This window comes from Penicillium lagena (assembly GCF_028827675.1).
Source record: "Penicillium lagena strain IBT 129212 chromosome Unknown utg000003l_segment0_segment0, whole genome shotgun sequence".
Classification (NCBI taxonomy): domain Eukaryota; kingdom Fungi; phylum Ascomycota; class Eurotiomycetes; order Eurotiales; family Aspergillaceae; genus Penicillium; species Penicillium lagena.
Window position 1 is genome coordinate 611,411 of NW_026623224.1, and position 25,365 is coordinate 636,775.

General features: G+C 50.3%; 12 protein-coding genes across 12 annotated transcripts; 7 read left to right on the plus strand and 5 right to left on the minus strand.

The window, feature by feature from the left end:
* Positions 1-145: 145 nt before the first annotated feature.
* On the plus strand, positions 146-382 carry N7510_005381 (uncharacterized protein; the record flags this gene model as incomplete). Its single annotated transcript, XM_056977307.1, has 1 exon — positions 146-382. One exon carries the CDS (start codon positions 146-148, stop codon positions 380-382), a length of 237 nt encoding a protein of 78 aa, XP_056833339.1.
* Positions 383-1,082: 700 nt separating this feature from the next.
* Positions 1,083-2,250, plus strand: N7510_005382 (oxidase ustYa family protein; the record flags this gene model as incomplete). The annotated part of the gene is made up of 4 exons (XM_056977308.1): positions 1,083-1,377; positions 1,462-1,584; positions 1,644-1,877; positions 1,961-2,250. 4 exons carry the CDS (start codon positions 1,083-1,085, stop codon positions 2,248-2,250), a joined length of 942 nt encoding a protein of 313 aa, XP_056833340.1.
* Positions 2,251-2,532: 282 nt separating this feature from the next.
* Positions 2,533-3,626, minus strand: N7510_005383 (oxidase ustYa family protein; the record flags this gene model as incomplete). Its single annotated transcript, XM_056977309.1, has 5 exons — positions 2,533-2,765; positions 2,829-2,925; positions 2,986-3,125; positions 3,194-3,322; positions 3,380-3,626. The coding sequence occupies 5 exons, from the start codon at positions 3,624-3,626 to the stop codon at positions 2,533-2,535; spliced, it is 846 nt and encodes a 281-aa protein (XP_056833341.1).
* A 796-nt stretch (positions 3,627-4,422) lies between these two features.
* On the plus strand, positions 4,423-6,414 carry N7510_005384 (uncharacterized protein; the record flags this gene model as incomplete). Its single annotated transcript, XM_056977310.1, has 6 exons — positions 4,423-4,528; positions 4,584-5,098; positions 5,150-5,202; positions 5,254-5,819; positions 5,904-6,250; positions 6,367-6,414. 6 exons carry the CDS (start codon positions 4,423-4,425, stop codon positions 6,412-6,414), a joined length of 1,635 nt encoding a protein of 544 aa, XP_056833342.1.
* Positions 6,415-6,963: 549 nt separating this feature from the next.
* Positions 6,964-8,127, minus strand: N7510_005385 (amidohydrolase family protein; the record flags this gene model as incomplete). Its single annotated transcript, XM_056977311.1, has 1 exon — positions 6,964-8,127. One exon carries the CDS (start codon positions 8,125-8,127, stop codon positions 6,964-6,966), a length of 1,164 nt encoding a protein of 387 aa, XP_056833343.1.
* Positions 8,128-9,441: 1,314 nt separating this feature from the next.
* On the plus strand, positions 9,442-10,056 carry N7510_005386 (GFA family protein; the record flags this gene model as incomplete). The annotated part of the gene is made up of 2 exons (XM_056977312.1): positions 9,442-9,564; positions 9,634-10,056. The coding sequence occupies 2 exons, from the start codon at positions 9,442-9,444 to the stop codon at positions 10,054-10,056; spliced, it is 546 nt and encodes a 181-aa protein (XP_056833344.1).
* A 63-nt stretch (positions 10,057-10,119) lies between these two features.
* N7510_005387 (histidine phosphatase family protein) lies at positions 10,120-11,448 on the plus strand (the record flags this gene model as incomplete). Its single annotated transcript, XM_056977313.1, has 5 exons — positions 10,120-10,154; positions 10,445-10,639; positions 10,731-10,994; positions 11,091-11,306; positions 11,385-11,448. 5 exons carry the CDS (start codon positions 10,120-10,122, stop codon positions 11,446-11,448), a joined length of 774 nt encoding a protein of 257 aa, XP_056833345.1.
* Positions 11,449-11,593: 145 nt separating this feature from the next.
* N7510_005388 (DASH complex subunit HSK3 family protein) lies at positions 11,594-12,058 on the minus strand (the record flags this gene model as incomplete). The annotated part of the gene is made up of 1 exon (XM_056977314.1): positions 11,594-12,058. One exon carries the CDS (start codon positions 12,056-12,058, stop codon positions 11,594-11,596), a length of 465 nt encoding a protein of 154 aa, XP_056833346.1.
* Positions 12,059-13,140: 1,082 nt separating this feature from the next.
* N7510_005389 (ketopantoate reductase family protein) lies at positions 13,141-15,624 on the minus strand (the record flags this gene model as incomplete). The annotated part of the gene is made up of 5 exons (XM_056977315.1): positions 13,141-14,758; positions 14,821-15,250; positions 15,311-15,351; positions 15,409-15,529; positions 15,591-15,624. 5 exons carry the CDS (start codon positions 15,622-15,624, stop codon positions 13,141-13,143), a joined length of 2,244 nt encoding a protein of 747 aa, XP_056833347.1.
* A 4,051-nt stretch (positions 15,625-19,675) lies between these two features.
* N7510_005390 (uncharacterized protein) lies at positions 19,676-21,029 on the plus strand (the record flags this gene model as incomplete). The annotated part of the gene is given in 2 exon segments (XM_056977316.1): positions 19,676-20,276; positions 20,290-21,029. The coding sequence occupies 2 exon segments, from the start codon at positions 19,676-19,678 to the stop codon at positions 21,027-21,029; spliced, it is 1,341 nt and encodes a 446-aa protein (XP_056833348.1).
* A 1,213-nt stretch (positions 21,030-22,242) lies between these two features.
* Positions 22,243-24,227, minus strand: N7510_005391 (ATP-dependent RNA helicase SUB2; the record flags this gene model as incomplete). Its single annotated transcript, XM_056977317.1, has 5 exons — positions 22,243-22,288; positions 22,347-22,604; positions 22,653-23,013; positions 23,061-23,471; positions 23,975-24,227. 5 exons carry the CDS (start codon positions 24,225-24,227, stop codon positions 22,243-22,245), a joined length of 1,329 nt encoding a protein of 442 aa, XP_056833349.1.
* A 323-nt stretch (positions 24,228-24,550) lies between these two features.
* Positions 24,551-25,042, plus strand: N7510_005392 (ribonuclease P Rpr2/Rpp21/SNM1 subunit; the record flags this gene model as incomplete). Its single annotated transcript, XM_056977318.1, has 1 exon — positions 24,551-25,042. The coding sequence occupies one exon, from the start codon at positions 24,551-24,553 to the stop codon at positions 25,040-25,042; it is 492 nt and encodes a 163-aa protein (XP_056833350.1).
* Between the last annotated feature and the right edge of the window lie 323 nt (positions 25,043-25,365).

The following is a 25,365-nucleotide window of genomic DNA, read 5'->3' on the forward strand; positions in this document are numbered from 1 at the left end:
ACGTGGACTGAGTCTGCTGTTAAACACCGGCCTTTTTGACATCTGGCTACACGCTTTCTCAGACAGCACGACCCGGCCCCCATATCATTAAGTTACTACGTGTTCTGACTTCGGGATATTTCTCTTGTGCATCTTGCTCGCCGCAATGAAGATTTCGAAAATTGCTACTCTGTTCACCTGGCTCCTTGTCAGCGTGCAAGCCGCCCCCATCAAAGACACTACTGAGATAATCGATGGTGGTGAATTCACTTCGTCGGCCAGCATCTGGGCTAGCTACGGTTACGACGACAAGAAGAAACGTGACGACTCTACCGAACTCATCGATGGCGGCGAGTTTACGTCGACGGCAGCCATTTGGGCAAGCTACGGCTACGATGATTGAGGCGCGACAAGAAAGCCGAGTTCTCAAGGGAGGATGGAGATTGATTACACACCAAGGGCTTTGGTGTAGTTGGGGCGAGGAGCGGGGTTGGTTGTGAGGAATCAATGATACACGACGACGTGATGAGATGGGGCGGGGGTTGTTTTTTGTCATTTTGTCCCTTGAAACTTAAAAGGTCATATTGGAAATATGATCGATAATAGTATCAATTGGGATTCAATACAACTAAATTCAAGTACTTAGAAGATACACGATTCTTATTTAAGCGATAACTATAAATAAGGTTGGCAAGCGTGACGACACGTCGGGGCATGGCGCTCAGGCCACGCTTCCCCGCAAAGCTTAAGCCATATGAGCGATGATTGGAGGATAATAGGGTGACATTGGCAATGCATCTAGGTATGTAGGTTTGGCATAGTGCTTATTTTCTCTTCATGCAAGGCCTACTTAGCGACATTCGAAATTGACGGTATGATTGTATTACACCGATAAATTACCTTGTTTTGTGGAGTATTGCTTTCTCGTGCAGGAAACACGGGCTTCATACATGCCGCCAATTGAGAATGAGAAACTGTTGGGCCTAAACATAAGAGTCTGATAGAAGGAATGATCAAAGTACGTAATAGTTTAGATCTAGGGATTTGGGTCAAGTGCCTGTTGTGCTGAACTTCATTCTCCTATTCCAAACCATCACTGCAAAATGGAGATGTTGAACGAGAAATACTCCAACCCTAATCACGACACTGACAGGTCTAGCTGCAATGACAGCGAACAGGACCATCTGCTGGAGACCGAGCTGGCAGACCACCCACCGCGACGTCGTGCAATGCCATTAGGAAAGTTGAAATGTGTCCCAAATAGCCACCGAGTTATTCTGTGGCTCAACATAATCCTTTTCATTGCGAACATTTCAGGAATGGCATACTTGATCATCAAGCTCCCACGAGTAACTGATACTGTCGCGAAATGGATGCAACCCCAAATTATTGCCCCATGTGAGTCTAGCATATACTGGTGTTGCTGAACATTGCCTTGTGGTCCATAAACGTACAGATCACTAATGCTATTTGCTCATACAGCCCCGGCGTTGGATGTAGTTGAGCATTCACTTCATCGTTTCACAGATCCGGACCGGGAAGCCACTCCGTGGTCTGGTCCCCCGAGTGACGAGACAGATCAAGCATGGGAAGAGCTCATCAACAGTGAGAAGACCACCATGCCAACCAAATATTAATACACCAGCTAATTGATTTGCAACCAGACGGCCGATCCTTCCCTATTGACCCAGACATGTTCCAAGCCCTCAATGGACATCCCGAGACAGGTGTGCGCATACCCAACGACACACAGGGGCGGTTTGTCGGTATTTTAGAGGTTACCCATCAGCTGCATTGTGTTGATATTATGCGGAGAGGTGCCTGGTTTAACTTTGAGCATTATCGGGACAAGCAATTCTTTGGTAACAAGTCAGACGACGCAATTATGTGGCATATGAGTGAGTTTTCCCCTTTGGATTTTATTTCGATCCTTGTCGGTTATATCTTCAGTTCTGCTCGTTAACTTGCAACCTTTACATAGGACACTGCTTTGAAGTCCTACGTCAGACGATCCAATGCCATGGAGACACCTCCGTGTTAACCTATAACTGGATCAAGGGCTATTCTGCACCCAAGTCCGCTTGGAAATCACTTCACACTTGCCAAAACTGGGAGAGGCTTATGGAATGGAGAAAGCAAAATGATATCACTCCAAAGCTCAAGTTCCTTGACCGACCTCTTTGGGTCATGGATCCGGATGGTGTGGTTCCCGGAGCACAAGGCGCAGCGGAGGGAAATACACATGACGGGACGACGGCCGATCATGTTTGATTCAGATGTATGGGTGAATCGCTTTTATGGACTAAAGTTAGAAGTCTGGGTTTTTATTTTGGGGAACTAAGCGCAGTGTTAATGTCTTGCTACCTTGCAGATATGCTTCCGTTAAGATCAATGGTAGGCGGTGGTAGTGTTGGATATGCCGTTCAAATACTACAGACTTTATAACCTAGGATTCAGTAGGGGCTCTTATGTTACGCTGAATACTGAAAACTTATTTCAATGGGTTTAGAAAGATAGTAATTAAGTTATGATTCCAAGCAGTACTCTATAGAACTATGGCGGCGCAGGAAGCGCGGAAGCACCAAGGGGTTTGGAAGGTCGCAGAGGGGTCCCTGGTGGCAATTGATGATCCTGAGCCCACTCCAAAATGGCATCAAAGTCTCTGCACACTTTATTGGTGTTGAAATCCGGCCACGCTGCGCGACGTTGATCAATCCAATGTGCCGTGACAATGCCAACGTCGGCATGACACATGATAAATTGGCGAAGCATTTCCGTGCAGTGGTCTAGCAAGATCAAATAAGTACACGATATGATAGAATGAGAAAGGAGAGGAGTGATTGTCTGACCAATATGTGTCTTGAAAAGTTCGACGTTGTCTGTGAAGTCAGGGTCGCGTGGTTTGTAGTAGCCGAATTTGAAGTGCGAGACTTTGCGAAGAAGGTTCTACATTTTATTAGCAAGAGCATACATATGAGCCATTGCCAACGACTGAAGTGCACATACTACACAGTGTAGTTGATGTGAAAATTCCGGTTGCAAAAAGAAACCTCCTCCGTTCTCTGGGGCATTTCGTGCAGCGGTCTCCACGCTGCGGCCGATCTTGAGAAATTCTGCGTCTGTCAAGTGAATATCAAGTGGTCTTACTAGAGAATTGGCGCAATTTATCAGCAAGATCACTTGAGACCGTCTAAATATTGAAAGAGAACCTTACGCATGCTGACTCTGTCCCATGCAGCGTCAATCTCCGGACTAGGCTCTCCTCGATAGATGGATGGAAAAGTGAACGTTCCATTCATTCTGATTTCTGTCAAGGTGGTAGGAATATCGTTCAGAATAGGCGCTGTTACAAAGTATCAGTAACCGCAAAGTCTATTGGGAAGTCTCAGTGGTGCAGTACAATATGCCGAAGTCCTCTGGAGACACTTCAAGTCGGACAGTTCATGAGACCTCCAAAACTGAAGGCAGAGTAGAACCATCAGCACGGCTGAACAAATCCAGCCGCTCATCAAAACGGCTTTAGAGTGTTTCCTAAATGCTTTTCTCCCCTGGGAGCCATCATATGCCTCGCTCTGCTCTTCAGAGAGAGCCTCATCAGGCTCCCGTTGAGAAGACAACTTTGAATAGCCTCGCAGAGAGGAAAACATTGTGATGCTGTTATGACAGATCGGACCAGAAAAATAGTTGAACTAAGCTGGAGAACAAAGGAGCGCCCAGATTGCCCCTCTCTCGAACACCGTGCTTTCAATGTCGAACATCGTCACCCAAATCTATTCTCATACATCTTATGCATGTCCAGTACTGGTAATTCCTGGTATTTCACTGCGTCTCGGTATATTTGACAATAGCGACGCTAGGCTCGGTTACACGACCCCCGGGGCGATCACCCTATCTTTCGGGCTCTCCCGTCCGGATCGGTCCAATCAGGCTTGCCGCGTTGCTGGCGTGACCAAGCCGTTTTTGATCGTCAATTTACCCAAATTTGGCAAATGAAGGAATCAGTTGAGTCGGTTGCACCAAGTGGTTTGGAATAGCCCGAGACAAACGATGATCCGCTGGCAAGTCTTTTATCTCATTATTTGCTTTCCGGGGATCGGCAACCTCAAAATATCCTGTGACTCTACCCAGCGCCTCCGACTGACCTTCCGGCCAGCTGCGTAAGACAGTTCTGTCTGAATTATGTCTTGTTCTGTGTTCGAGCAGCTGATAGTCCTTATCTGCCTGCTCAGCTTGGTGGGGGCACAATCCCCTCCTCGGTATGTAAGACCCTGAGGCGAGTATCAACTTGACTACTAAGCTGATTGGTATTTGGATAGACCGACCAATACCACCAGGGTTCAATCGCAGACCCAGAAAGGAGTTTGGATTGACTATAAACTCGTGTCTTTTTGCGAGACCACCGAAGGCACACGTAGCTATGCAGGCTATGTGCATCTCCCTCCGATGTTTCTTTCCAAATACGGCATTTCACAGCCACTGGAACAGAACATCTTTTTCTGGTTTTTTGAAAGTCGAACCAATGCCACGATTGATCCTCTCACCGTCTACCGTAGGCTTCTCATAAGACTGACCCAGAAACCACTTTACATACTAACTGTGCGTAGTGAACGGTGGTCCTGGCGCTGCAAGTAGTGGGTTTTGTGATGTGCAAACTTTGCAGCTTAGTCCTGACATGTACAAGCTAGAGCGGTCTTTCGAGAACACGGCCCCTGTAAAGTTGATGCCGATAGTGCAAGTACGAGACTTAACCCCTGGTCATGGAATGGCAGATCGAATATGCTTTATGTCGACCAGCCGGGCAATGCGGGTGAATATCTTTGTCATCTCCCTATACGAATATTTGTATTGGCAGCTGATCGGAGCACTCAAACTAGGGTTTAGCTATGATATACCTCGAAATGCAACGTTCAGCCTCCAGGAGCCGCGGATAATCTTCGATACACATAAATTTTCTTCGTCAGACCAAATCCCCGGCGTGTCTTTTGGTACCGTGGGAGCGGGATCCAATGATATCGATAATGCGATCAACTCGACCGAAAGCGTCACTCGCCTGCTGTGGGAGTTTCTCCAGATTTGGCTAACAGACTTCCCGGAGTATGCCTCCTCGGAAATTGAGAAGGTAGTTCCTGTCAATACTCTCCACACGCTTTCAATCATTAAGGTTCTATAGCTCAACATTTGGACGTCCTCGTACGGTGGACACTATGGCCCTGCCCTGGCCAGGTACACACTTGAACAGAATAATCAGCCAGAGACGCTAGCTTTCAATCGCAGATCTATTCATATAGATACGTTAGGTCTAACAAATACATGTATTGACATTGCGGTCCAGCTACCCTTTTATCCTGAAATGGCCTTTTGGAACACATACGATATCAAGCTTATCAACCGAAGCGCCTATAACACGGCTATCCAAAGCCTTGATGGTCCGCAGGGTTGTCTTGCGAAGTTGCAGAAATGTCGACAGACTATTCAACGGCCAGACTTTGGTCATGACCCGGTCACAAATAGGGTCTGTCGGGACGCCAACCATTACTGCGGTAAGCGTGTTGCAGGGATCATCAGCAAGAGTGGCAGGAATATTTTTGATATAGCGTATCCATCGGAAATACTCACTGATCCTTTGATTTCAACCAATCTGGGATACAGTCGCCAGGCATGGGTACAGCAGGCTCTGGGTTCACCAGTGAATTACTCCATCAACGCAGATGCAGTCACCCATGCTTTTGCCCGTACTGGCGATAATGCCAAAGGAGGCAGCATGGAAGCTCTTGCCGAGCTCCTCGACTCTGGCGTCAAGGTAGCCATGGTATACGGCGACAGAGACTTTGCGTGCAATTGTAAGTCCATATATCATAGAGCCCGCAGAAGGTGTCTTTGACCAGAAGATGACGTGACTGACAATGGCTCAACGAGAGTAAAAGGGCTTGGAGGAGAAGCTGTCTCTGTCAGTATCGAACATCAATACCAAAGGGCCTTTCAAAGTGCAGGATATCAGACCATGATGAAGGATGGCTCTCCACTTACTGCACATGTCCGTCAGCATGGAAACCTCTCTTTCATACGGGTGCTTGATGCAGCACACGGGGTTGCGGCTAATCAGCCCGAAATCGCATATGAATTATTCAACCGCGCAAACGAAGGACTGGATATTACGACGGGGTCTGTTCAGACCACGTCTTTCCAATCCCCAGAATCCGTTATCTACACTACGACGGGTCCAAATTCTACTCGTGGAATCCGCAATGTCTCACCAAGCATTCCGCCTGCCGTTTGCTATACACTTAATTTGGGTCAATGTACTACCGAACAGCGTCACGCATTTCTTACCGGGAAGGGGAAAGTGGAGGATTTCTTTTTGGTGAATTACGGCAACGGAACGTGCAGCCAGAATCCAATCAGACCATGTGGGAATATTACGAAACCTTGGGCTGACATAGAATTCTCTTTACTTGACCATGCCTTTATTCTGGCTATTGCCATATTGTCGGCAATATCAAGTATTACTTTTTTCTGGCTTAAGGCCTGGGTGATTCCAGGACTCACGAGACCCTCAAATAGGGTCGCAACCAAATGCCTCAAGAAATGCGCCCCGATGCATGTACAAGATCAAGAGTGTTGTCTTGAACCGTGGAACGTATAGGCCGGTACTCAGGGGGCAACCACAAAGCGTCTTTTTCTTCAAGTGTTACCACTGATCACCCACTACGGAAATCCTCGCATTTATTCTAGATGGCTGCAAAGCATCATTGCTAAACCAGCGTTGAACACAAAGGGACGAGAAATCAGTAGTCGATCTTGAAGCGTCTTAAGAGGACGTCAGACCAGTCATTTCTCCCTTAACCCTTGACACTAGTAGGACACCCGTTGCAATATCCCAGATTCTGATTGTGTCATTGCTGGAGGTGGCCGCGAGCATTCGGCCCCAGCTCACTATTCTTAGACTGCTTCCCACTCTTATTTAAACTGCCAAGTCACCTCATCTCAGGCCGTAAACTCGATCCCACGACACCAAACGCGCTCGATACTGCGCGTTGCGCGTATATCTTGTATTGGATCTTCTCGGAGAAGTACTAGATCTGCCCGCTTCCCCAATTCAATGATGCCTCGATCGTGAAGCCCAAAGTGTTCCGCTGGTAGACTGGTTGCCGCGCGTAATGCATCGACAGTTGTAAGTCCCGCTTCCACAAGGAGCTGGAGCTCACGATGCAGAGAGTCGCCATGTTTAACATCAAAGAAAGAGTTAGGCTCATCGTGACAATCTGTACCTGCCAAAATGGGCACACCATCACGATACATTTTTGTCACAGACTCCTTTGCGTTCTCGTACCGCTGCTCGCCTTCACCACTCTTCTTGGCTCTTAATATGGCCATAAACAAAGAGGGCTTGAGTAACAGAGGAAACACGGCACTCAAGGGAGGCGGCTTGGACACTTCTTTCATCATAACTAAAGTAGGCACGGAGACAACTTTATTTGCCGTCATTCTGTCCACCATCGCAGCGTCGACGGGCTTATCCCGCGGGGCATGTGTGACGATGTCAACCTTGGCTTCTAGCGCCATTTGGAAAGGGACAAACCCCGAAGCGTGCGCCACGACCATCTTCTGCCTTTTATGTGCAGCCAGGGCCAATGCATTAAGGGTTTCCTGGTTTGGGCCCGGCACGTCCGAGATGAGCTTGATATAGTCGGATCCTTCTTTGATCCTGTTCTCAACAAAGCTTTCTGCAAACTGTGGACCAGAAATCATAGCTTCATCCGGCAATGGTAGCATGTGACTATGAATGCTGCCAGCTGTTGTAGCAGGAATGCCGGCACTTCTGATATCGGGCAACCCGGGTTTGTCTCGAAATCCATTCATTTTGTTCGCAGGCCAGGTTGCCATATCAAGAGCGGTTGTGACTCCATATTTAGCAAGTTCTCGAAAGTGGCCGTCATGGTGAAGATGTACGTGTGCGTCAATGAAGCCAGGAATGAGCACGCCGCCTTGACCATCAACAATCTCGTCTGCTTGGTCTGGGTTGCTGCCAATAATACCAGCCTCAATAATTACAGTGCGGGGATTTGTCAGCTTACTGCCGTTAAACAGGCGAACGTTGTTGATGACGGTTTTGCGAGTGTGCTGAGGGGACCCTGAGGAGTTCATCATGGGCGATGGATTATGTATATACACTTCGAGTAGGTTGTCGGATTAGCATAGGAGATATTTCGAAAGAGATGCGCCCCCAACGAAGATATGTTGGAAAGAAGGTGCTTATCCCCACTTTAATGACGCATTGTGGTAACTATTTGAGATTTCTATGGAATTATGCCTTCGAAAGATAGGTCCCACATTATTATTGGTGAACATGGTATAGTATAGACCAAACTTCCCAGGCAATCAAGATGCATCAGACGGCTTAGTCTATTCCAGAATCATGGATCTGAACAGGGGCAATCGAAATATCGGTGGCTATGTGATGTGGTGGCTATGTTAAGAATCAGTCAAGTGTCGCAGATTGTGCCACCTGGGACTTGGCGGGAATCGAGACGTATACCAAGTGCACTTATTACACCTTCGAGTCATCTACTAGCAGTAACTCCAGACCTATTAGTCAGTCTGATCGACTAACTAGTTATGCTTTGTTCCGGTTTACCGCTCCAAGTATAAGAAGCAGCGCATTCCTTTACGTTTTCCCTCCCTTGGTCCCGAGGAACGAATAAACTTCACTAATCAGCATGGAAGACAATCAGTTTGAAAAATTAGGTCATTTACCCCCCAATTTGCCATCTTGTTTACATGCAGGGTACACCGATGAGGAAGTAGCAAAAGGTGTTTCTTGCTAAGCGGCCGCGTAACATTCAAATCAAAGATAAACCATCTCTTGAGAGGTTACAGTGAGTCGAAGCCACCAGGAATATGGACGTGGTTTTAGCCCATCGGGGTTAGTGGGTAATGGTAATCACGCTCAAGGATGCCCTCGCAAAAGCCTCTCCAATTGCGACATATCGCCGTTGAGGACAGCCTTCTATATCGGTTAGGCAGGCGTAGATCGCTACTCTGGTGGGGTGTTTGATTCAGGATAACAGAAAGAGTGGAAGCTACTGACAAAGTAGGGGGGCGCTGGTTATAACTATAGATTTACTGTATTTTGAGCGGTCAAGGATCAAATTTAAGAGCTCAAACATTTCACAGAAATATTACTTTGAACACTCAAAGGGCAAATTGAAGCAAGCATAAGTCGGTCCAAAATTAGCCCGGATCATCAACCATATCAGCCGAGGTAGATCTGGTATGGAGCGGAGAGTGAGGAGTTTAAAAGCCAAGCTGACTCACTCAGTTTTGTCGTCCTTTTCTTTCCCGAGACTTGCTCTTTGGCATAATTATCTTGCTTTCAGTCATTGAAAAGAAAATTATAACACTCCTGTGTTTCAACCATACTTGAAAGCTCCTATCGTCCGAAAACTCGAGAAAGCACAAACTATGGCTGCTGCAGCTGATAAATCCAAACCATACATACCTCTATCCGGCGGCGCCGACGATGGGTGGTCCAAGGGAGACCAAGCAACAGCTACGTGCTACTGTGGAGCAGTTCAATTAGCATTTGTAAGTGCCTCAGACATAGTTACAGTCTCACCTAGACAGCTAATAGACTAACGTCATCCCCAACCCCAGCCAACACAAGCCCCAGGCCTAGTCGACACATTCATTTGCCACTGCACAGACTGCCGCAAGATAACAGCCTCAATGTTCGCCTCCAATTTAATCGTGGCAGACACCCATCTCCACCACCTGCGTGGCCGAGAGACCCTCAAGACATTTAGTCAGTCGAAGACCATAGCGTCCGGCAAGGCAATGACGAATTATTTCTGTTCAACATGCGGAACGCTTATGTATCGTGTGGGTGAGAAGTATCCGGGACATAGTATCCTGAGGATTGGGACAGTGGACGATTTCAGTTTGCATGAGACCAAGTTGAGGCCCAGGGTTGAGCAGTATATTAAGGACCGGGTTGGGTGGTTGGATGCTGCGGATGGGGTTAGGCAATTCGAGGGGTCGGCTTTTACGCCTAATAGTGAGAACTCGACTAAGCTTTGAGGGGCAAATTGAAGCGTTTGGAGCGTTTCCGGTCTGTAGAGCTGTTTGCGCTCTAAGGAAGTCATGATCAGGGGTTGGAGGAGGAAACATCCAAGTGGGTGAGTGACAACGGTTTACAGAGATAGATCCTGTATAGTCAATTATTTCATATTCAAAAGCGAAAAACCACAAAGACATTCCCTCGGGCACTCCTTAACATTGATTGACCAAGTACCTAAACACAGCGTAGCTATACTTGGCGATAAGCACTGACCAGGTCTTATCTCAACCATGACCATGACGCAACCCGGCTATCCCACTCCACTCCGCCCAGGTCAGCAAAGAAAAGAACAACCCACATCCTCTTCCTCTTTTCGTTCCGTCCCTCCTCCGTCTTTTAGACCCCTAGTGCTCCAAAGCCAACCTCTATGGCCCCCCGCTGCTTCATCATTCGCCACGGCGAGACCGAATGGTCTCTCAACGGACGACACACCGGATCCACCGATCTCCCGCTAACAGCAAACGGTGAGAAGCGGATCAAAGCAACGGGCAAGGCATTGGTAGGCGATGACCGACTTATCGTGCCTAAGAAGCTCGCCCATGTGTATTTTCCCCTTCTCTCCCTCCCAGCTTTTAATTTTAAGCGATTCTTGTCTGTCATGCCTGTTTATCTGACACAAATTGATCCGATCTAGCTACGTCTCCCCCCGCACCCGCGCCCAACGAACCCTCGAACTCCTCGAAATAGGCTGCAAAGAGCGACTCCCCTGGACCGAGACGCGGAAGTCCGAGAACGACGAGCCTATCCGCACTGAGGCGCGTGTGCAGATTACGGAGACGATTCGTGAGTGGGATTATGGCGAGTATGAGGGGTTGACTAGCGCGCAGATCCGGGAGGATCGCAAGCAGAAGGGGCTGGGGGCTTGGGATATTTGGAGGGATGGGTGTCCTGGTGGGGAGTATGTTTATTCCAGTTCATTTTGCCGTCTGCAATGCTATGCCGCAATGCAATTGGCAGTGGCAGTGACAGTAACTAATTCTCAATTCTCCGCTAGATCCCCCGAAGACGTAAAAAACCGCCTCGACGTTCTCATCTCCGAAATCAAGGAAAAATACCACCGGCCCTGCTTCGAGCACCCGGATGGCACGAAGGGAGATGTGCTAGTCGTTGCGCACGGACATATTCTGCGCGCGTTCGCGATGCGCTGGACAGGCAAGCCGTTGACAGATACGTCGTTGATTCTGGAGGCGGGTGGGGTTGGCACACTGAGGTGAGTGAGGAGGATCTTGGCGCGTTTCAAAAAGACTTATGGATGAACATGGCTGACGATTCGGACCGTGGTAACTAGCTATGAGCACCATAATATTGATGAGCCGGCGATCATTCTTGGGGGTGGGTTTGTGGTTGAGTAGTTGCGTTGCACGGGTTGGTTGTCGGTGCATATCGATGGAGGGAAGGATATCTCATGATTCTGGTCCAGATATTAGCACAAATCAAACAATCAAAGAGAGAACACACCGACCACTCTATCTGCAATGGATGTCCTCCAAAACTGAATCAATCCTCATCACTCAACACCTCTTTCTTAACAACCCCAGCCCCAACCCCCTCATTCGGACTCTTTGCACCTTCCTCTCTCTTCAGATCCGCATTTCCCCTAACCCCCTCTTCACCAAGCACCTTCGCAGAACCCATAAACAGGGCCCCGACATACCCGCCCAAAAATCGCATATCGCCCGCTTGCACGGCCGTCATGCGCAGCAAGTTCTCCGTGTCTGCGAGGTTGGCGTTTAGTTGTGCGAGTTGCGAGTGGAGATGTGCGTATTGACGGGTTTTGGCGGGGGACATTGTGCTCATGCCTCCTCCAGGTGCTGTGTATGTGGATGGTCCCACGGAATGATTGCTTATTCCTCCGCTGAATGTGCCGGAGTTGGTGGAGTGTGGGAGGATGGAGGCGCGGAGGTAGTTGGAGGATTGGGATTCGTGGCGGCGATGTTGGTGTTGGGTGTTGAGCGGTGGCATTTTTGGTGGTATGGGTTGTTTTTGCTGGTTTTTTTGTCTGGGGAAGTTTGGGGAGGAGGGAATTCGATCCTTTTTGCTGGGGGTGTTTGTTGACAGGAACAAATCACTAGACGCGGGACTTTGTTGATGGGGACGCGATCACGTGGCTGATTCTCTGGATCGACGCCAGTACAAAAGGAACTTGATACTTGATACTTCATGATAAGTCAGGAAAGGTCTATCGATTCGTGCATTCTTCGCAGACAGCATTGACAGTTTTGATGAGGCACAGCAGTGCGACATATGGCAGGGACACAACACAAGACACACACAACATTGCGCCCGTCATTAATTCCCAGGTGACGTTGACATAATGAAAAGAAAAAGCGCAAACCTCGCCAGAAACTCAGATCAACAACTCAAACCGAATAAATGGAACGACCGCGCCCGCTCTTTTGGTTATGCGCCAGTTCCACACACAAAACGAAGCCGTTGGTAGCCAGCGAGCCAGCCAGATGAGAACAGCAAGCAAGAAGACAAAGAAAAAGAGGAACGAGATGCTCCGTCTGAAAGCACAGAGAGATGATGATAACACAAAGGACGGAATCGCGGTGTAACGTATACGAGCCCAGATGGTAAGAGAGTCAAAAAACAACAACGAATGCGCCGATGAGGGTTGGTAGTGTACAGTTATGCAGAGAGAGAGCGGGAAAAACAGGAGAGGAAGCGCCGAGGGGCACTATATCGACATGCCGACCAAAAAAAAAAAGAAAAAATGGGGAAGACGTCCCAGTCTAGGCTCGCATGGTGGCCTCATTAAAAATCCATAATGCCGCAGAACGAGAATGAGTATCGAGGGCAGAGGGGGAAAATCAAACACACGCCCGCACCCCAATCACTCCGGAACAAGCACTGAAAGAAATAAGCGATGAACCCCTATGTCCCTCATGTATATGTAAAGAAGCGATCAACAGAGTATTTGACTGGGTATCTTGTCTGCGAGGACAAGATCTCCGTAGAATGTCATGCAACGATGTAATGGCGCAATATCGGAAACGAGTGTGTCGTCGTCGTTTTTTCGCCGTAAAAACAAGAGAGATCGTTTAACGAGCAGCTGCCGGAATGGCCGGCTGGACGCCCAAGCTGGCCTGGCTGCTGTGAGCTGATGCTCCGGAATCAAGATTCGCACTAGCCCCGCTGTCACCACTCTCCGCGCTGGCGCTCGCACTTCCAGTCAGACTCTTGTTTTTGGGGGGAGGACCCTTGGCGGGATACGGGTGGCTCACCCCATAGTGTTGTTCAACTTGCTGTGGCATCATCGCATTGCCATGCCCGGGAGGGTATCGAGGAGCCGGTGTGCGCATCTGACCCGGCGGTGATGGCTGGCCATTATGAGGAGGCCCGTTGGGAAGGCCCAGGTTCTGCGGATCATGAGCCGTCATTGGACGACCCATTCGGGGGCCTCCTGGTCCATACGGCGTTGCGGGGGATTGGCTGTTACGTCGGCTCTGAGGGTAAGAGTGTGGTGGAAAATCGCCCATGCGGCTGGCAGTGAGAGAATTCGCTCGCGAGTCGGCCTGCATCTGATTGCGGTCAACGGCCCCGTATCGATTGGATGAGTAGCTCATCATGGGGTTGTCCATAAGAGAATCGTGAAGACCAGGGATTTCTTGCATAACCCGATCGCTGGCACGTTTCCGGCCAAAGTATCGACCGAAAGCTGAAGAAGGTGGGCGGCTGCCGCCGCCACCAGTGGGTCCAGACATTTCGGGGTTGTTGCGGATTTGGCTGGCGCTGGGGGCCTTTCTCGCTCGACGCGAGGTGATGCTCATCATATCAACGCTGTCGGGGTCCATGTGGGGGACCATGTTGTCCATCGGGTCAAAGTAGTCCTCGCCCTCTTCCTCGAATGGGGCTGGCCTAGGAGGTGGTCCACGGCGTCCAGGTCCAGGTCCAGGACCCCGTCGCATGCCCATCTCCTGCTCCCGAAGCTGCAACTCTCGCTGGCGAAGGGCTAGCTCGCGCTCCCGCATTGCCAAGTCCGCCACTGAAGACCCAGGCCCACTGGTGGGGAATCCGTTGCTACCATTTGCTCCATCGGCGTCATCGTACACCACCAGATGGCTGAATTCCTCTAGACCTTCTAGAGATGGGTCACGCGGAGGGCCTCGACCGGCATAAGGGGGCCGTGGCATCGCACCCGAGGGCGGCCCTCGTCGCACCTGTGGGATTCCCATACTCGAGCTGGTTCGGCTCCCACGCATGGCGGCACCGTTCATAGGGGGTCTCTGGGGTGGAGGAGCGGAAGACATTCGGGGAGGTGGCTGGCCCATGACCGATGCTGGTGGTGAATCGCCGTGTCGAGGCTTGGTTTGGTTCACGGTATTCGCATGGTGGAGCATCGCGTATAATGTTTCAATGCGAGGAACTCGGACGTTGGAATTGGTCGCCAATTTGATCGGAGAGCCCAGGAACGTCTCGATTTCCATTGGCCGGCGGGCCTGGAAGTCCTGGTACATCATGCTGGGCGCATCTGACGCGGTCATCTTCTCGATCGTCTTCTGTTGGAAATCGTTCGGGAAAGAGCATCCTGTTACTTTGGCAAGTTCCAGGAGCTCGTCAATGACGCCCGTCACCAATTGACGGACTCCGGCCTTTTCAAGGAGTTGGTTAGGGTTGGAGGTTTCGAAAAGCACGCTGGCTGGATGGAACGCGATCGGACTGCGGCAAGATCATTAGCACTGGCATGACAGAACTCCCGGGAGGGTAAAACGAGGACTTACCCAATCATCCGTTCAAACTGTTCCTGCCGAATATTATCTGACACCTTGCAATCGACCTGGCCCGAATTCAGAGTCATGGCCAATGCAGCAGCCATGTCGTTCTGGATCGAGGTCGGGATCGCAGACTGCTTGTTGGTAGCGCCCACGTGAATCTCGCTAGAATTCAGGTGTTCAAAGTCGCTGGGTCCGGTCTGAGAGATTTCTACCTGCGAAACCAGAGAAAGAACGACATTGGTGGGATATCGTTGTTCCAGATGAGCTTCGATGCCGAGGGTATTGGTGGTGTTGATGAGGATACATGTGTGCTGAGGAGTAACAACGGATTCGATGATGGAGGCAAGGTCGTAGACATCAGGGAGAGCCTTCACACAAAGGATGACATAGTCGAAGGCGTTTTCACGGGAGGCGGCTTCTTCAGGGGTGCGAACAACTAGAAACGAATTCTTGTCAGTTTACACGATCGGTGATTCCGGGATGGAGTTCATCGTACCATGACGGGGCTTGAACCGCTCGTTGCCGAATGCTTTCGATCTGCCCACGACGTTAGGAACACTCCTGTCCAGCTGAGACTGACACGAAGAAACATACTTGAACGAGACGCCGTATTGGGAGACTGCTTCGAACCCGGATTTCCACACGAGGGTGACGTCGCAGGAGGTTGTTGCCTGAAGTCGCCATGACAAGAAGGCCGAGATCGCATTACCGCCGACTGGGCAGAATCAGATTAGTTGAGGACCTCTGAAGCATCGGTGCAGCAGCCAGGAACTCACCGGACAGGATGCGCAGGCGCGGAGGAGGAGCCATGGTGACTTGGGAGGGTGGGAGAATAGCAAGCGTCGAGAGGTCCAAAGGCGCGATTGACGCCGCCTAGAACAGAGAAGACCACAAGCAATCCAGAGTGGATGATAGGAGGGAAGGTAGGAGTGTGGTTGGTGGTGGGGGGAGAAGGACAGGAGGTGGCGGGAAGGAGGGAGAAGAGTGAAGAAGGGGAGATGACAAGGGAGAGAGTGGAAAGCGATAAGGTGGATGAGAGTAGGTGAGTTGAGTAAGTCGAAGAGTTGAGGAAGGAAGGATGGATGGATGGACGGGATCGGAAAGTTAGTGAGTGACTGGGGGGGGGGGGGGGGGGCTGAGTTTCTGTCTGTCCCTGCTTCTCTTTTTTTTTCCTCTGTTCTGGTTTGGGTCAAAAAGCCTGAGCGCGACCGAAGAGAAGAATGAATGGATTGTTCAACGGTCGTGGATCCCCCGCCTGATCCGGAAACGGAGGCGATAAGAAGTTGCTGAGGCCGGCCGGTGCTGGATGCGGCGATGAAGGTGCGCTAGTTGGTTATCGCTCCGCGTCGTGGCCTTCCACGCAACGCGGTACGTATGGTACTCGGTTGGGACTATTCGACCATATGTACTCCTATTATACATCCAATACCCAGATGTTGATGGTTCGTCGATGAACTCGTATATCCTATTCTACGCCGTAAAATATCTACACGATGGTCACGATGGGCTGTCCCTGTCGGACTATAATTAGCGGATCAATCAATTTTTCGAGTGGATCATTGACTTTGCTCGCTCCACCCACCCGGGCCCAACAGCAACGGCCGATCTACAAGTGCTATACATACACGCGTTGTCGCCCACTACGTGTTGGTTGCAGGTATACTTCGAGTGGGCGGTGAATTGACTTCTCCCTCCGCCTCCTGTGTATCGTCTCTGCTATTGTGTCTGGTCAACTGGTCTACTAGACATGTGCAACGACAATTCACGCCTGTACGACGACGGTACTCGACGGGTGATATTCGGTGACACTCCGCGTATTGAGGCTTGTGGCCTGGTATTGAATCGGAGTGCTCACTTTCCACTCGTCTCGACACCACATGACCATCGAAGAGGGAAAAAAAATAACCCATATACAGCACCAGCAATAGTAAATGGGAGGGGTTCTGCCTGCTCCTTTCAAGGGATGTCTATGATCGACCGTGCAAATACCGTAGCAGGGGGTGGTGGCAGAGGGCTCCGGCATGCCAGCAGGGGATCGACACACCCCCGTGCCGGGGGGAAAACCAATGTCTGCTCGCAGACGGACCGATCGCAGCCGGATCGATCAGACCATTCCTGTACCCTAACCCGGGAGGATGTGTACTGTGGTGGGCTCGCTAAACCTGAGCTGCATAATACATAACTGACAGAAAGCCTAGACCATTATTTCTTCGCATATTTGAGCCCCTCTCTCTGTGCTGACCGAACAACACAACCTCTCGTTTAGCCTCGGCGGGGATGGGATGGACCAGCCGGGTTCCATCGCCAATATTATTATTCAACGGTGAAACACATCCGGCCGCCCGTTTATTTCCTGAGCGGGAATGGTCAGTCCCAGTGGGTATGGTATACGGTGTGTATGTACACAAATACCCAGCGATGTATACTCCCGCATAGCCGGAAATAGACAACACAAAACATGCCGCGCAGTGGCGGACACCACGTTTGCGGGAAGCCCGGAAGCAGACAACGCGAAGAATGTCAAGACCCGTGGGCGGCGGATACTATGTTTTATTTTTGTCTGCTACTTGTCGATCACCGAGAGCCACAGCTGTGTCTTGCCACACCAAAACAACAGCCACACCTTGTAATGATTTTCCTGGTGGTAAATTGATCAAGGACTGGCTGGCTGGCTCGAGAACTCGCATCCGAGACACCGGACAGGATATTAAATCTGAGGCCTTGAAGGGGAAGGGGAAGGGGATGTCACGTGTGCTTCAGGTAGATAGAAAGGGGGTAAGGAAAAAAAAAGGGCAGGATACAGTCAGACTCAGCTGTGGATTTGGTTAATTTTGCACGGCAAGCTCCGGACTTTTGTTCCTTTCGTTAGGGTACTTCAATAATAATGTGCTGTGTTGTGTACAGTGCGTCAACTGAGACAAAGCCAGCCGAGCCCCCAACACACGGACGCTAAAGCAAGACAGTGGACTCACTAGTGGCTGTTCGCTGCCCTGTTTTCGAGATGCGCTAGCCAGAGTCGCCACAACGAATAATATTCCTTTCTTTCCACAACCGTCATTACTATTCCACGGACATAACAACGTCATAACTCGGAACTCAAGCATCACGTTCCTGACCCATCCAGACTCTGCACGTGTGTTCCTGAGCTCCGTCTTCTGAGCGGAGCCTAAGTACCAGGGTTCACACACCTAAGCTATAAGCTACGCAACCCAGCCCGAACCTTAAAAGGGCATGCGTTCATCATGCCTGCCCATCGCCGATGATCGCCAAATTCGCCTCCTTTTCCACACCAATTCCTCCGTCTATCACCTATCGCAATTTCCCCTGCCCTGTTTTTGGTGCTGCGAGGCCTTGTTTTCCTTAACAGCTGTCACTGCCTGCAGCTGCAGCTCCAAATACGGTACGGTCGGTCGTAATTAAATGCGCTGGAGCTCGGTTGCTCAAGATGTAAAAATTAAAAAATCAAGGCATAAATGCCCAACGGCCGCACTAGTTAACGTTTCTACTTCAGGGGAAGAACTATAATCTGGACCAGCTACTAACCTATACACTGCCTCGCTTACAACTCTGTATCTAAATACGCGGGATCATCCATCCAATCCCAGCGCAAAGAGATACCTCTAACAGGCTGATTGTCGTTGATTTTATTCTGCGTATGCTCGGCACGCCCATCCTTTCTCCATCTTCATTGCACTGTACGTATAATGTATGCCACACCGGCTTTTATGCAGACCACATGTTCAACCTAACAGCCGAGGTTTCGGGGCTTGATTGAGTTGCTAAGTAGCTGCTGTAGCTAGTCCTCCGTGCTACTTAGCTTGAGATAACTTTAATCCGAGCTACTCTAGTACGGTAACAGCTGATTCCCGATCCGATCTATCTTGCTCCGAGCAATTGAACAAACAGATATTAGTCTTCTTATCAAGGAGGAGTCTTGCAATTCCTTTTTTTGGGGTTGAGGCGAGAGGGGACTATTATCAAAAGCTCTTTCGATATCCATGGGAGTTGGCTACTATCGCTAGGTCCCGGTTCAGGGAGGTGTGCTGAACTGTAGTTTTCAGATGGGATGATAGGTGTAATTAATGCAGGGATATATGTTTTCGGCAGTGAGATTGTCTGAATATAACATATGGAGTCAGTTTGTGGAGCACTTTAAGAGTACCTAGTAGTATATTGGAAACCAGTATCACAATTGAAGAGATATGAAAGTCTTCCGAGCCTCTCTACCATATAGCTAATACTTTCCTTTTGCTACACTCGGCTTATACCAGAAACTGGATAGAGCCGCTAGTTTTCGTCGATTAGAATAAGCGAATTAATGTCTAATACTTTCAGCGTTTGTGCCCGCCAGGCCGGATTCGCTATCCCAGATACGGTTATGGTACCAATGCTTCCTCCTCAAAATTATCTTATCTGCGCTAGATGTAGTACAGCTCTATTTCGAAAACTGCCGTTGAGTTAACTCATGCTTCCCACTTAAGACTAGCGCCTCCACTCTAGGTTTAGTGTCTCACTATTCCAAACCTGGGTTTGCCTCTCCGACCGCCTACTGACGCTCCCTATACTGGACATGTCGAAAGAAACTGTAACCGTCTACTCCGGCTTTTGGCTATAAGCCTGTCCGCCAAGCGCCCTGCTCGCCTCGGAGGCACCAAGTCCAAGACCGGGTGCGACACATGCAAGTCAGTTGGCCTCCAGGAACTCGATCAGTCGCTGTATTTGACATTCGATTCGCAGAATTCGTCGTATCAAGTGTGATGAGGTGAAACCGCACTGCCTGAGATGTACCAGTACAGGACGGCGGTGCGGTTATAGCACGGGGTCTCCCTCAAAGACTATTGGGCGGTCCCAACTGGACACCATGCAATTTTCATATCAGGGCTCGCGAGAGCGTCGTGCATTTGAATACTATTTTTACCAAGCTGGCTCATCACTTTCAGGAATTCTGGACCAGGCCTTCTGGACAGGTTCGGTCCTCCAAATCTGCCGGGTAGAGCCAGTTATTTGGGATGCGATTATCTCGCTCAGCGCGCTCTATGAACGACCTCCCATTCACGAGACATCGCCCTGGCTGCTTATGAACGATCCAGCTGCGGTGCGACATCAGCACCATCGCGAAGCGCTAGTCTGGTACTCGCGCTCGCTGGCTGTCCTACAGCAACGTATTAAACAGGGCACGGCGGAACTGATGGTGTCCTTGATCAGCTGCATTCTCTTCACTGCGATCGAGATCTTACAGGGGAATAGCAAAGCTGCTCAGATTCTGTACAAACAGGATGCGCAACTGATGGTTAGTGCTACGTCAACAGCAACTTCGACCATCACCACCCTCGAACCCATCTTCCGCCGTTTGGGAATATGGATCTTCATCGCCAATGGATCATCAGAAGCAAACTGGGATCTTCATGTGGCCGTTATAGACGAGCGATTCACATTGATCCAAGAGGCGAGGAACGTTCTGTGTGGGCATTTTAGCCGAACTGAAGGCTCTCAACATTGACTCCAAGGCTTATCTACGCCGAACAGCAGATGATCAGCCCCACGAGGTATCAGAGCTGGTGGCCAGACAACAAGGCTTGAAAACCCGACTCGCTCACTGGTATCGCCTCTTTACGTACTTGGAGTCTATGCGTGGCTCGAACATCGACGGTGCAACCGCGCTTCTTCTAATGACATATACGAGTGTCTTCATCGAAGCAGAAGCCGTGCTGAATTATGACCAAGCTGTATATGACGTCTATGAGTCTAAATTCGCCCAGATCATTAACTTGGCCCCCATCGCGGTCGCATGGACACGCAGCTCGGAAGGGAAACAACCGCCCTTTATGTTTGAGATGGGCGTATTCCTCCCACCTTTCATCACAGGGCTCAAATGTCCCTTCCCCGAGCTACGCCGCCAGGCAGTACGGTACATGGGGGAGGCTCCCCCGGCACAAGGACTGGTCGTGTGCACTCCGGCCGCTCATATCGTGGCCGTTCTCATTGCACTAGAGGAGAACCCCGACAACCTACCAGGACAATTTTCTCAAGTATATGATCTGCTGGCCAAACCGGGGTATATTCCACCGGCCCAGTATCGCACATGTGATTTCAGTGTGTCGCCAGTTATGGATGAGGAGGGCAAGATACAGAAATGGTTGAACTATACACTCCACCACTCTGACGAGGAGGGGAGGATACAAATCATAGAGAAAAGGGTGCTATTCCCTGCATAAGTTAATCGGCATAGCAATATTTAATGAGATAATACGATCTTCGCTTCCCTGTTGATCGCGGGTGCCCGAGCTGCCTGAAAGATTGGGTGCATGCTTCTGTTATATCGTATATGCTTCCTGTATACCTCCCCAACATTACTGCGGGTCCTGGGGCGGGAGATGAGTCTGGAAACCTATTTTACTTTGTAGGGAGACTTGGTTTTGCACTACTTCACAAGAATACAGTGCATATGGGGTTTTCAGCCCTCTCGTATCTTCGTCCATGGCCTTCTGGACAGGCCGAACTACGCCGGGGAGGCTGTTTTCGGCCATCTCAGCACAAATGCATTTTGTTATTGGGAACTATATGGATTCAGAAGAAGGCAACTGGTACTTAAATCGGTGAGCTAAAGACGAAGGCGGAGACGGCATTGAGAACCGTCAAAAAGCAACTGAAGAAGACAACTTTCGACGGAGCACAAAATATACAAGAACATTGTAAGCACTTAAGAGCCTTCCTCGGAAAAATGTGGTAGCCGAGGACTGATTCATAGCGTGATTGGTTATGTAGACAAACGTCCTCTTTTCTCAAGCAGAAATGAATCTATCTGCATCTGTTTTATATTGCAACCCAAAATTGTGGATAATCAACTGTGAAAGCAATCAAGACAGAGCAAGACGGAAACAGGCCGAAGAGGAAGGAAGATGAAACAGAGAGCGCAGCCAACGAGCACTATTGGCAGGCTTGACATCAACATGTGCGATACCTTGAGAATGCCATCGACTAGTCCTTCGAGAAATTGTTCAGATAGTAGGAATAGCATTTCCGATTCCCGGCAATTGCTATTCGCGGCTGGCACAAGACTCTGATCAAGACGAGGCATAATTACGACATTTGACTAATTGACATAAATTACCAGGCGAAGCCTCAGGGCTGCAAGAATATGTAAATTGATATCAAAACCAGTTTTGTGTGAACAGGATAAGCCCTTAAATACCATCTTCAATCTCTTGCAAAAAAACATTCTGGATTCCATTCGCACTCCATTCCATTTACCTCGCATTTCATCAAGGCCCGCCACCATCATGGAATGAAATCCTGTTCTGAAAAGCAAAGCACAGCCGAGCCATCACGCCAAAAAGAAAACTTGTCGTAAACAATGAAACAGAAAAAGAAAAGAACAAGAGAAACAGGGCTCATCCCCTTGTTTGGGTGGAGAGGTCGTGTCTATGCTTATGCCATGTAGGTGGTGGAGTCAACGCCGCCCTCGGGGTATTCACTGTGCACAGTGGTTAGTGATTGATGCAGATCTTGGGGGAAATAGAGGAAGGACATACGGAAGGGCGACTTCGAAGCGCTTCTCAATGTCCTTGAGAACCTTCTCGTCATCCTCGCTGCTGACGAAGGAGATGGAAAGACCCTTGGTACCGAAACGGCCTGCACGACCGACGCGGTGAAGGTAGGAGTCGGCATCTGCGGGGAGGTCGTAGTTAATGGCCAGGTTGATCCGCTCGATATCGATACCACGGCCGAACACGTCGGTGGCAACGCAGATACGCTTGTTGAACTCCTTGAACTCCTTGTAGCGTTTAATACTGAAGACAGTCAGCATTGATCCTAAATGTGACGAAAGCAAAACCTACCGCTCCTCCTGGCTGACACCGGAGTGCACCGCGATACTGGGGAAGTTGCACTCGCGCAGCAGCTTGTCCAGCTCGTTAGCACGGAGAGTGCTCTTGACGAAGATGATCACCTGGTTGAACTCCAGGTTGTCCAGCAGCTCGTTGAGCTTGCGGTTCTTCTCGGCCTCGGAGAGCTTGATGTAGTACTGCTGCAAACCGTGCAGGGTGAGCTTGGTGTCATCGTCAACGTAAACCTCGAGCGGGTTCCGCATGAACTTCTTGCAGATGGGACGGATCTCCTGGGACAGAGTAGCGCTGAACATCATAACCTGCTTGTCGGCGGGGGTGGCACGGAAGATCTCCTGCACGTCGCGGCGCATGTCTACACGGGTTAGAAATAGCCTCGTCTCAATAAGAGTGAATACTCACCAATCTGATCCAGCATCTTGTCACACTCGTCGAGAACGAAAGCCTTGACATTGCGCAGCGATAGCTTCTTATCACGGACCAAGGCATTCAGACGGCCGGGAGTGGCGACGACAATGTTGGGATAGGTCTCCTTGCTGGACAGAGTCTGGACATCGTTCTGGATCGGAGTACCACCATAGAAGACAGCAGTCTTGACGTCAGGTAGGTACTTGCTGAAGCGGGCATACTCGTTCTTGATCTGGTAGGCCAGCTCACGGGTGTGGCACATGACGAGAATCGAGCACTCGCCGGGGACGGGCTCCAGCTGGTGAAGGGTGGTCAGGACGAAGACCGCGGTCTTACCGAGACCGGACTTGGCCTGGCACAGAACGTCGACATTCAGGATCGCAGTGGGAATGCAGACTTGCTGGACTGTTGGGAGGCGGAGTGGATGTTAGACTGTATTCGAGACCACAGATGAAGAAGGCAAAAAACAATTCGTGTCGTCGTGTCCGTCCATTTTTCCTTCCGGTTACCACTCAATCGATATCGGAGATGCACAATCGTCCACCACGAAATTGTCAAACCGGGGCCATTAACATGGTCAAAGTTTTTTCTGCAGACGACATGAGAGACGTCTTGTGTTTTGAAACGACACTGTTCAGACCACACGAGATCGGACGGTCTTTCCACCAAGACACTTCCACTCGAGGAAGGCAATCTGCCATGAAGTGCGCCGCAACAGGGGAATGGGATAGTGACAGTCGCACAAACGATCAACCCCATGCCGTCTGCAGATTTTTTTTTTTATCTCGAGCATGGGCAAAACTGCCAATACCGACCAGAATAGTTCCCATGAAGATGGACGGACGGACGGACGGACGAACGTTGGAGAATGTGGAGGAACGCTTGTGGGAGAAATGAGTTAAACTAACCCTCCGATGGATGTTCGAAGCCGCAGTCGGTGATGGCGCGCAGGAGTTCGCCCTTGAGCAGGAAATCACGGAAACCGGTCGAGTGAATGCCGACATAGCTGCCCTTCTTGTCGGGGCGGCCACCGGTGACGGTCAGATCGCCCGTCTTGGCACCTTCGCCATTGGCGGCATCGGGGGCGGCGGTGGTCGCGGCAGCATCAGTGGTCTGAAGCTCCTCGTCGGAGTAGTCAATGAGGTCCTCTTCGTGCGACATGGTTGCTGACAATGGTGGGAGTCTGGGTAAGGTCGTGCGGGTGGCGCGTCTTGGAAGATCTGAGTGAGGGGGGCTAAAATTGGCGAGCGGGAGGAATTGGGAGAGAAAGAAAGCGCTCCCTGTGGGTTGGCGGGGAATCAAGGGAGATGGAGAGGGACAAGAGAAGAGGGAGAGATGGCAGGTTGGGGCAGGCGGCGAGGGATGAAGAGATGGGCGGCGCCGGTCATGTGATACGATTAGTCACACTCAGCCGCACCGTTTTCGGTTAGCGCCGACCGACACATTATTCTTCGTTATTATTGTTGCATGCCCAGCACACTCCAATGGCCAAAGGCAAGAAAGAGCCCAAAAATGTCAACAGCCACATCAAGGCCCGCCTGGCATATCTGCAGCAGGCCGCGGCCCATTTCCAAGCCTCTGCCTCACAAGATGCAGGCACCCGCGGTGTAGAAGACACCGACTCGACGCCTGCACCGCGCGACAGTCAGCCGATGACCAATCTGTCGAGGGTATATCTCTCCCAGATGCGCGGGGTGTCCTTGAAAACGCAAACTCGACTCCCCATCGAAGTGAAGCGGTCATTCTGCAAGCGCTGCGATACGCTTCTGGTTCCCGGGTTAAACTGCTCGCGTGAAGTGCAAAATGCCAGCCGAGGCGGCAAGAAGCCCTGGGCGGATGTACTGGTTGTGCGGTGTCTGGTCTGCAAGACTGAGAAACGGTTTCCTCAGACCGACAAGCGAGCCAAGAAGCTGATTGAGCGGCGGAAGGAAGCGATGCCACCAGTTGAAGTCGACAAACCAATCAGCCGGACCTGAAACTTATTAAGTGAGACCTGGGTATCCTTTGCCTGGGCTACGTATGCGCAGTGATGCGGCCATGATGGCCTCAGCCATGCCTCCCCCGTGCATCTCGGGCTGTCAGATCTAGGCTGTCTACGAATCGGAAAATACAGACAAAAGTCCCAAGCCGAGAAAGTTTTAGACGAGTCAAGTACTCTTCCAAATTACGGTGTGGAAATATAAGACCGGAAGGGCTGTGATCAGCACACCCGCCGTGGGCAAGTCACACCGCGCAAGGCCAACCACACAGCCTGGTTCAATCAATGTACACGAAGAGGAAGAGAATGGTCACGCAGAGA